The sequence below is a fragment of the Phascolarctos cinereus genome, unplaced genomic scaffold, assembly GCF_003287225.1.
Source record: "Phascolarctos cinereus isolate Bilbo 61053 unplaced genomic scaffold, phaCin_HiC Scaffold_726;HRSCAF=1367, whole genome shotgun sequence".
In the NCBI taxonomy this organism is placed as follows: Eukaryota; Metazoa; Chordata; class Mammalia; order Diprotodontia; family Phascolarctidae; genus Phascolarctos; species Phascolarctos cinereus.
Window position 1 is genome coordinate 351,364,609 of NW_027556098.1, and position 11,634 is coordinate 351,376,242.

The following is an 11,634-nucleotide window of genomic DNA, read 5'->3' on the forward strand; positions in this document are numbered from 1 at the left end:
TGCTGGCTTGCTACTTCAGGGGCACATAAAACAGCTGGCATGTAGACAGCTGTCAGCTATTATAACTTTTCAATGCTACATATATAAGCAAGTAAGCTGTCAAATATAGAGAAAAGATGAAATATTACATATGAAAGAAAACAGTGCACATGGATAAGAGTCAGCCTAGAATATGAACAGGCAGTTTTCAGACAAAGAAATCAAAGCTATTTTTAGTCATGTGAAAAAATGTTCTAAATCACTATTGATAGAGAAATGCAAATTAAAACAACTCTGAGGTACTACCTCACACCTATCAGATTGGCTAATATAATAATATTGGCTAATAAAGAAAAGAAAATTATGGATGCTGGCATGGATGTGGGAAAACTGGGACACTAATGCACTGTTGGTGGAGCTATGAGCTGATCCAACCATTCTGAATAATTATTTGGAACTATGTCCAAAAGGCTATAAAACTGCATACTCTGTGACCCAGAAATACCACTTCTAGGTCTAAATCCCACATCAAAAAGGCAAGGGGGGTGAGATCCTATTTGTACAAAAATATTTATGGCAGATCTTTTTGTGGTGGCTAAGAATTGGAAGTTGAAGGGATGCCCATAAATTGGAGAATGGCTAAAAAAGCTATGGTAATGATTGTGATGGAATATTATTGTGCTATAAGAAATGACAAGCAGGATGATTTCAGAAAAACCTAGAAAGACTTATATAACCTAATGCAAAGTGAAATGAGCAGAATCAGGAGAATGTTGTACTCAGTAAAAGTAGTATTGTGCAATTAAGAATTGTGAATGACTTAGCTATTCTCAGCAATACAGTGATCCAAGAAAATCCCAAAGGACTAATGATGAAGCATATTATCTGCCTCCAGAGAAAGAACTGATACTGTTTGAATACAGACTGAGGCATGCTATTTTCACTTTCTTTCTTTTATTTCAGTTTTCGTGTACAAAATGACTATTATGTAAATGTTTTACATGATTAAATATGTATAACCTATATCTGATTGTTTACCATCTCAGGGAGGGGGAAGAAAAGGAAGGGAGGCAGGGATAGAATTTAGAACTCAAAACTTTAAAAAACTGTTAAAATTGTTTTAACATCTAATGGGGGGGGGAGATATATATATTTTTAAAAAGTGTCAGCCTGGAGGCAACGAGGTGGCATAGTGGATAGAGCACCGGCCCTGGAGTCAGGAGGACCTGAGTTCAAATCCGGCCTCAGACACATAACACTTACTAGCTGTGTGATCCTGGCCAAGTCACTTAACCTCATTGACTAACAAACAAAAAAAAAGATGTCAGCCTGAAACTAAGGAAAAGTAAGATTTGCTTGAATACTATGAAGAGTCTTGGGAAAAATAAGGTTGTAGATCAGTTGACAAACTCATGGCCTGTAAGCCAGTGTCCAAACTAGATCAAACTGAAAATGGGAAATTATTAACTTTAAATATTTTAAATGAATATAAATAAAATAAAACATAGATAATGTTAATTTGTGGTTTCCTGTTTCAATATGAGGCCAACTGGGTCCATTTCTATTTGAATTTGACACCACTGCTATAGCTAGTTCTCTCACCAATGGTAGGTAGTCCATCTACCTCTATCTATCTATCTGTCTCTCTAGGACAAGAATTGCTTGTCCTAGAATGGCTATTTTCTTTTCCCAGAAGAAGTCCACTTGACTAGAAGAAGGGCCCTATCCCCATTCAGCTGTGATTCTCAGTCTATTACAGGAACTAGTATCTTGGATATTCTTTCTTGACAGTACCTACCCTAGAACAGAATGGATTCTCTTAGGGGCAAATAGACATATGATCCCTCTACGGATCTGCTTAGTCTTTACACTGTAGATGATAGGATTGAGCACAGGAGGCACTAGAAGGTAGATGTGGGCCATAAGGATATGGACAAGGGGGGAAGCATGCTTTGCAAAACGGTGTACTATGGACAGGCCAATCATTGGCACATAGAGAATGAGGACAGCACAGACGTGAGAGGCACATGTGTTGAGGGCTTTGAGCCTCTCCTCCCGGGATGCAATGGTCAGCACTGAACGTAGAATAAAAATATAGGACACCAAGATGCCCAGGGAGTCAAATCCCCAGAGCACAATAATTAAAACCAACCCATAGATGACATTAAACTTGGTATCAGCACAAGCCAAGCGAATCATGTCCTGATGAAGGCAGTAGGAGTGAGAAAGGACATGGGAGTGGCAAAAGGGGAAGTATGCAAGGCGGGCCAAAAGTGGAATCATGCATAATGCACTCCTGAGGAAAGCTGCTACTCCAATCTTGGCAATGCGCTGTGGGGTGAGGACAGTGGAATACCTCAGGGGGTTACAGATAGCTACATAGCGGTCAAAGGCCATTGCTAGGAGCACTGCTGATTCTGTGAAGGAGAAAGTATGGATGAAGAACATCTGTATCACACAGGTGTTGAATTCAATCTCCCTAGAGATGGACCAGAGTACTCGGAAGAGTGATACAAGAGTGGGAAGGGACATGCCCATATCAGTGAGAGACAACATGGCCAAGAAAAAGTACATGGGTTCATGGAGGATTGGGTCAGTCCGGACTATGTGAAGGATGGTACAGTTGCCCACTATCCCAACCAGGTAGAGGATGCAGAAAGGGATGGAGATCCAGTGGTGTACCACTTCATAGCCAGGGATTCCAGTAAGGTAGAATATGGTGGATAGGTCACTACTGACATTGAAGTCCACCATGGTGCCTCTGCACAAAGCCACAATCCCATATCACACTCAATCCATCCTGCAAGAAAATGAAAGACCAGGTATACTAAGGGCTTCGTTAGATATTGAATCACTATATCATTTCCTTATTGATTATATTGATATTCATCTCTCATATTCTTGCTTTGTCTTTCTCCATCCTCTCCTATTATTCTGGGGATTTTAGTTCACTGATATAATCTATTTCATCCTTGTACAGACCCAACCATCAATCATTAGCTCTTTGATCTCTTAAATATCATCAGAAGTTAAGTGAACACTGGACCTGAGTCCAATAATCTGATTTGAAACTAGACTTTGTTTAGTACCTATGTGATCCTAGGTATCCATTTAATCACTCTGTGCCTTATTATATTCATCTGGTTCTTATGAAACTATAAATGAGGTGCTTTTCCTATGTTGTAGAAAAGTGAGGGAAGTGCTTGCTAGCATTCTGGATTCTGGACTGGGAGGATCTCTGAGGCCCTTTTACAAAGGGATATCCTTAGCAGGTTGCAAGAATAATATTCTAATGGCCTACTATGTTTCCTTTCTTCTATGGTGTTATGTCCAGTCTTCTGATGAGATAGCACTCTATGGGGAAGGTGGATTACAGTCCAAGGTCTTCAAAGCTGCCCTGAGAATTAAATGAAAATCATTTTATCTGAATTTCCAGTGCTTTTTTTCTCCCTCAAGTTGGTAATCTTTCTATGTGTAGGTGTCAATCTGCCAGACCCACCTTAGGGAACAAGCTCCTTCCCATATCTCCAGCCTCATTATCCCTTCTATAAGCTCCTGCTTCTTCCTTTCCCAGCCTGCACTACTTGTCATCTTCTTGCTACTTATTCTTCTATCCCCCTTATAACATGACCCCCAGAAGGAAAGGAGTTGCAGAGATGGAACCTGCCCTGTGTGTGGATTTCAATTTTCTTATTCTCCCCCAAAGCCCCTCGATTCTATTCTCAATGTCTGAATTATAGCCAGTCTTTGACACTCCTACCACCACCACCTGGATTCCTAGAGACAGAAGAGGAAGCCACAACACCATTCCCTTCTGACAAATCATTTTCCCCTTTAGTTCAGATAAGATAAGATTAGAACTTTTCAGAAAGAACATTTCCTAAGAAACTTAAGAAAAACAAAAAGTCTAAGAGAAGAGGTGAGAGGGCCCAGAATCTTAATAGTAATATAGTTAAATTGCAGTCTGCTGTGTGCTTTGCTAATGTAACTTGCAACACAGTCCCATTCTCTTCCTGCTCCAGTCTGAGGGCTTTCAGAATCTATGTTTCCGTGACCCACACTGAGTTATTTTCCCTTTGTCTTCCTTTACTTCTCTTAGATTCTTTACCTCATCCCTCATGCATCTAACCCCTGACCACGGTAGAGTTGGTACTCTGGTCACAAAAACCTAGCAATAGACTCCAAAAGAAAAAAAATGGGCTGCTAGAGAAGATTAATGGATCACAATATTATTCACCATTAAAACAAGAGAGGCAAATATATCAGACCTCCATTCAGATGCCTTGAACTGCTGTCCAAGGGACTGGTTTTCACCCTAGCCCTTTATGTACATCGCAACTTGCTAGTTCCATACTGTCATTTCCTACCAAGCCTATCCTTATTCTCTATTCCCTCTACCCAGTTTTACTCTCCATGTCCTCTCTCCTCAGTCTACTCCCTGTGCCTACCATTTTGGGAAGGTTCCATGTAGAGTTTCTTTTCTCATACTATGCCACAAATCCCACCCCCCACTACCTTCATCACCTACTTTTCCAGATCCACTCTCCACTCTTCATCAGTTTAATATCCATTCCTATTTCCTTTCTGCTGTATCTGTAACCCTCTACTATTTATTCCTTTCAGTGAATCATCTAACTTAAAATCGGAGTGTCCCACACATCACTGAATCCAACCCATCCTAAATAAGAGTCCTTTCTCCAGTATCCCCACTAAGTGTCATTCCAGTATCCCAGTTCCTATGGAGCATTTGCAGTGGTGTAGAGGGTAGAACATTGGATGTGGAATTATGAACTCATGAGTTTAAATCTAGTCTCAGACTCTTACAAGCTGTATGATCCTAGACAAGTCACTTAACCTCTGCCTGCCTCAATTTCCTTATCTGTAAAATGGAGATAATAATAACATCTGTCTCCCAGGGTGGTTGTGACAATCAGACAAAATAATATTTATAAGGTACTTTTAAACCATAGATATATATGTTAGCTGTTATTATATTCATTGTAATAATAATAATAATGATAATTATATCCTGGAGTAGCCAGGATACGAATAGCTTGAATTGTTAGACAGCTTTTTTTCCCCCTTATATTAAGCCTAAATCTGTTTCTCTGCAATTTACATTCATGATTACTATTTCTCCTCCCTAAGGCTAATATCTCCTACGAGTGACAGACTTTTGCATAACTGAAGACAGCTAGCATGTCTCTCCCTAAATATTTTCTGCTCTACGCTAAACTCCCTGGTTCATTTAACTGATCTTCCTAGAGTCAATCTACAAACCACTCATCATCCCAATTGGTCTTTTCTGATACACTCCAATGTGTAATTTATTGTTAAGCTATGGTGTGAAAATAGTGCTCCAGATGTACACTTGGCAAGGTAAAATACAGAGGTCCTACAGAATTACCTTCCTCATTTTGGGCTCCATGGCTCTCTTAATGTCCTTTAAGTATGTATGATACTATTGACTACCTTAAAACCTCAATTTCAATTAAATCCAATAAATTACTGCCTACTACATTTCACTGCTTTGGAATGACCAAGATTTTTCTTTTGCAAATGAATGGCTATCTCCTTATACTTCTCCCATTCTCTACTTATACAGTTGATTTTGTAACCTAAGTATAAATTTATATATTTCCCCCAATAAATGTAGTCTTATTACATTCTAACCACTGTTCTAGCCTTTCAAAGGTCAGTTTGAATCTCATCTCTATTAGGATATAATCCAACATATAGGCTACTTCTCTTGATTTTATGTCACCTGAAATTTCATATGTATACAATTTATACCTTTATCCAAATCATTAATAGAAATGTTGAACAGCAGATTTCTTTTCCTTTTCTTTCCATCTTCTTTCCATACTACTTTCACATCTTTCTTCCTTTCTCATCTCTCAGAGTATCCACTTCTCACTCATAGACTCACTTGGTATCAATAAGAGGGCTGTTCTGAATCTAGCTAGGTACACCTTGAGCTGTGGGTTTGGCATTTATAGTTTCTTTCCTGGTAATCTCAAGGGGATATGAAGTCATGTTAGAATCCCAAGGTTGTCACTGGCCATGAATCAAGCATAGATTGCCCTTCTTATCCCAGAGGTGGGAGAACTTTCTATAGCAACATTTGGAGAACAATGGGGAGCTCACTGAGAAAAGAATCTATTATGACTCAACACTCATTTCTATTTTTCTTTTAGAGCACTTAATTCTCAGTTCATTTTACCTGGCAAGGGGGGCAATTTATAAAATAAAGACCATTTATTAATCATGTGATGGGATTATAAATATAAAAGTGAAGTCTCTTCCTTCATGGAACTTACATGTTATTAGGGAAAACAAGTCCATAAACAAATATTTACAAAATAGTTAAACACACATAAAAGGTGATTTTGGGGGAATAGCACTAACAGTGAGGATCAGGAAAGGTTTCATATAGAAGGTGGAACTTAAACTAAGTCTTGGGAATTCTAAGATTTGAATGTAAAGAAGTAGTGTATTCTGTGTAAGAGACTGGCAATACAAAGTCATGGAAATGGGAAATGGGGTGCCATATATGAAGAAGAAGGAATGTGAAAGGGAGCAGTGTTTAAAAGAAATGGAAATATTGGTTGGTGTCAGATTTTGATAGTCTTTGTGTGGGACAGCTATCCTTATTTTCCAAATTAAACTCAGAGGCTTCTCAAGGTAGAAAGCAGAAAGGAATTTTTATTACGATCCTGCGGGAAAGGGGGACTAACACTGAGATAAACTTTCAGTGTCAGACCACACCAGACACCAGTTTTTATAGACCCTTACCGCAATTTCCCCTCCCTAACCCCTTCCCCTAATCCCATTGGCTGGGCTTCAGGGTGCACAATCTATTTACAAACAGCTTCCCCAGTAACAGAGAACAAAGGCCATTACACAAGTTTGCCCAGAGACAAGAAAAGGCGGGAAGTTTTGCAAGGACATGCAGTTCAGATTGGGGGTAGGGCTATTCTTTTTGCTAAGTATTTTAAAAAACAGTCTGAGTGGGGGAGGGTTTTGAAAGCAACAATACCAGAACAATTAACAAGAACTAATGACCCTTTGAGGGGGCTTCACTTCTGAGAGATCATGTCTCACATCTTTAAATACCAAACAGAAGCTTATATGTGATCCTAGAAGTAACAAAGTCATTGAAATCATTTTATTGAGAAAGGGTTAGACCTGCAATTTAAGGAAAATCGTTCTGGCAGCTCTGTGGAGAATAAACTAGAATGTGGAGAGATGTGAAGCACGGCTTCCAGAAGTACACATTCAAAGTCTAGGGGAAAGGTGATAAGGACATGAACTAGGATGGCGACTATGTGACTTGAGAAAAGGGATCTCTATCTTCTAAGAGAAATCATAAATGTAGAAAAAATAAGATCTGGCCCCTGACTGGATATGTGGGGTGAATCAGTATGAGGACACAAAGATGACCCCACTGATGTATATGCATGATACATATTTGTGGGATATCTTGAAGTAGAATAGCTACTCCAGTACATTAAAATAGAATATCATTTCGAGCTAGAAGATACCTTAGAGATTATCAAGCACAATACCCTGGTTTTATAAATGATGAAAGAAAGGTACAAAAAAATTGAGTGGCTTATGCAAGGTTACTAATGTATCAGCGAATAACAATTGAGTTTTACCAAATATTCTGATTCTACATTCATTATTTGTTTCATTGTACAATGGATTCTGAAATTAGGTTTTTTTAAAAAGCATTTACTGAATAGCTATGTGCCCAGCCCTGTGCACTGTGATGGGAACAGAAACAGCATCACAAACAGTATATAGAAGAGACAGGGATTAAACCTAGGTTTTCTTGACTCTGACTCTATGGGTGGCTCTCCTATCACACAGTACTGCCTTTTAAATCTAACCATTATATATATATATATATATATATATATATATATATATATATATATATATATATATATATATATATATGATCCCATTAGATAATTGTCAAAAGAAAATAGGATGATGCATATAAAGCACTTTGCAAAATTAATGTCCTATTTGAATGTCCCTTATTAAGGAGAGTTTGGAAATCATTATTTGAATAAGTTACAGTTCTAATTGCCTCAGAATTCCCTTTTTGCAAAGGAATTTGATCTATATATTGTCAGAAGCTAATGGAAACAAGAGAGTTAGGAAGCACTGTGCACTGTATGCTTATACGTTGTGATTAAGAAAATATTGGGGGGGCAGCTAGGTGGTACAGTGGATAGAGCACTGGCCCTGGAGTCAGGAAGACCTGAATTCAAATCCAGCCTCAGACACCTGACACTTGTAGCTATGTGACCATGGCCAAGCCACTTAACCCACAATTGCCTTGCAAATGTATATACATATACATACATACACACACATATGTACATATACATATACATAGTACAGTCAAAAAAATAAACTTGTGCTATGTTTGAAGGTAGAAGCCATTTCATTTTTGAGTGTCACAAAATTTATAAAATAAAGTTAAAGCAAATGATTCTATCATGAGACATCTCTAAAATGCAGGGCTATCTTGATGCTATCTTGATGTGGGAGATGAAGAACCAAACAGCACCAATCAAACCACCACAATACTACCTTCTAGAAGTCAACAAAGTCATCACATACTTCAGCAGCAGGGACAAAGCTCAAGAATCCCTAGGGAAATAATTAACAAGATGGGAAGAAAGCAGGCCTACTGACCCTTCCTCTTAAGTCACATTATAAAACCAAAAGCACCACGACTATTTTGTACTGGACTAAAAAAATATAAAAGCTTGCCAAGTGAAGCAGATTTGATACTCAAAAATCAGCAACAATTGACTAGACTAGGGCAGTGTTTAACAAGCCAAGAATACTAACTCCCAGCAAAAGGACCCACTATCTAACAAAACTTCTGGGAAATCTGTAAATAGGCTGGCAGAAATTAGGGTTAGATAAATATCTCACAGAGAAAGCAAGGGGGCTAGGTTGCACACCAGATAGAGCATTTAGCCATGGAATCAGGAAGACTCATGTTCATGAGTTCAAATGTAGCCTCAGATTAGCTGTGTGAGCCTGAGCAAGTCACTGAACTCTGCATCAGTTTCTTCATCTGGAAAATGAGCATGAGAAGGAAATGACAAACCACTCCAGTATCTTTTCCAAGAAAATCCCAAATAGGGTCACAGAAAGCAACTGAAAAAGAACTTAACAAAATATCTCCTACCAAGATAAACTCCAAACAGCCACAGGAGAGATACAGAAGTCATATCACAAACAATCAAATATAGAATAAAAGTCAGTCTGTTAATAAGCATTCATGAACCATACTTACTCTGTTCTGTGAGTGGTCAGTTGAGACAGATAAGTCATTCAGATTTTCTAAAAGCCTGGGAGGGCTTTTTTGTTGACAGGCTGTGGAGGGATGTAAGTCTTAGAAAAGAGCCCATCTTCCTGAGTTCAAGTCTGGCCTCAGATGCTTACATATGACACAGAGTAAGATCCTTAAGTCTTTTTCCTTCAGTTTATTCATCTGTAAAATGAGCTGTAGAAGGAAACGACAAACCACTCTAGTATCTTTGCCAAGATAACCCCAAATGGGGTAACAAAGAGTTAGACATGACTGAAAGGACTGACCAACATTAACAACATTTATTGATGATTCCTTAGCTACTCTAACTTACCAATTTCTTAACCTACTTAATTTCCACAGCCCCCCTTTTCACCTTAGATACACAAAAAGATGGTCATGTCCTTCAGGGATGGGGAACATACAGTCTTGAGTCCACTTGTGGCCTTCTAAGTCTTGGGTGCAGCCTTTTGACTGAGTCCAAGCTTTACAGAACAAATGTTTTATTAAGGGGATTTGTTCAGTGAAGTTTGAATCCAGTCAAATGGTGGCACTTGAGGACCTAGAGGGCCTCATGTGGCCTCGAGGCCAAGGGTTCCCTACCCCTACTAGGATCTTATCATCACATACAGGACTTTTACTTCCATGTTCATGAAGTCTGAAATGCATTTATCTGATCATAATTTCTTGTCATTCCACCTTTCCCTTTATCTTATATACCTTATGCCTCTTCTTTTTCATCACCATGACCTCCAGTCCCTCCATTCTTCAGTTCTTTCTCTTGCATTGGTTATACTTATCTCCCTTCTCCAGGTGAATTGTTCCAAGTCTGCACTCTCCTCTACACTTGAATTCCTTGCCCTTTTCCTAAATCTCAAATTGAGTTTGGATCCTGTAGTTTTATATAATCTCAACTGGGCCTCAGATGCGTTTATACCCCCCAAACTGTTTTACTCCCCCACTCACAACGATGATTATTCCAACTTTTTGTATCCTTTCTCAAGCCTCCCATTGTACCTCCTTCCTCATGCTCTCAGCTAAGTACCTTGTTCAGTACTTAATGGAGATACTGGGGCAGCTAGGTTGCACAGTGAAGTTAGAAGGACCTGTGTTCACTTACTAGCTGTGTGACTCTGGACAAGTCACTTAACCCCAGCTACCTACAAAAAATATACTTAATGTAGATACTGACACCATTCACAGTTCCCTTTTTTCCCCCTTCCCTTTCTCATATCACTCAGATGTCTTCACCATAATATTTCTAACTTTACTCATCTAGCAAAAAGAAGTGGCTCTTCTCTAGTGATTCCTTAATTGGCACGTGGTCAAAGGATATAAATAGGTTGTTCTTAAGAGGAGAAATTCAATGGGGCAGGTAGGTGGTGCAGTGGATAGAGCACCGGCCCTGGATTCAGGAGGACCTATATTCAAATTTGGTCTCAGACACATAACATTTACTAGCTGTGTGACCCTGGACAAGTCACTTAACCCCATTGCCTAACCAAAAAAAAAAAGGAGAAATTCCAGTTATCTATAGCCACATTAAAACAATCCAGTAAAATGAAAAAAGTGATAGGTTTGATAAGAAAACAAAACTCCACAATCTGTTACTTACAAGAAATTCATTTTACAAACAAATATATAATAAAAATGAATGGCTGGGACTTTTTTTAAAATCAATCATCAAATGACTTAAAAAAAATACAGTCATTGTATCAGGCAAAAATGAAAAGAGATAAATAAGGAAACTCCATTATGCTGAAAGGAATCATAGACAACAAACCTATATCAATATTAAACATTTCTTTTTGCACATACGTCTAGAAGCTTCAATACTCAAATTCATAAATGAAAACTTAACTGAGGCAGGAAATGTCAATGTTTCTCTTTCTGTTTTGGATAAGTCTCACAAGAAGATAATAAGTTAGGAAAATATAAAATAGAAGTACTTACTAGAGAAACTAGGGCCAAAAATAGCAATATAATGGCCGAGTATTTTCAGTGTACTTTAAACATGGGTGTATTAGTGACATAGGTTCATAAACATGAAGGCAGGATATGAGACCAGCAGAGCAGAAAACAGGCTTTAAGCTCATTAAGCTTAAGAATATGAGAGATCCCTAAAGCCTATAGGCAGATCATAAGTGGTATCTACAAGCAGAATAGCAGCACAAAGCAAAGTCATTTCCAGAATCAAGGTTTTGTTTTTATTTTTCTTTGTTTTGTTTCGGTTTGATTTGGCTTGGTTTTCCAGAAATCAGATCATATATACAAAAGATAAGGCTCTGGGCAAGCAGGAAGAAACCAGATAA

The 11,634-nt window shown here is 38.4% G+C and overlaps 1 protein-coding gene across 1 annotated transcript; it reads right to left on the reverse strand.

The window, feature by feature from the left end:
* Window positions 1-1,773: 1,773 nt before the first annotated feature.
* LOC110195076 (olfactory receptor 51L1-like) lies at window positions 1,774-2,773 on the reverse strand. The gene has a single exon (XM_020967723.2). It carries the CDS (start codon window positions 2,731-2,733, stop codon window positions 1,774-1,776), a length of 960 nt encoding a protein of 319 aa, XP_020823382.1. The 5' UTR covers window positions 2,734-2,773.
* Between the last annotated feature and the right edge of the window lie 8,861 nt (window positions 2,774-11,634).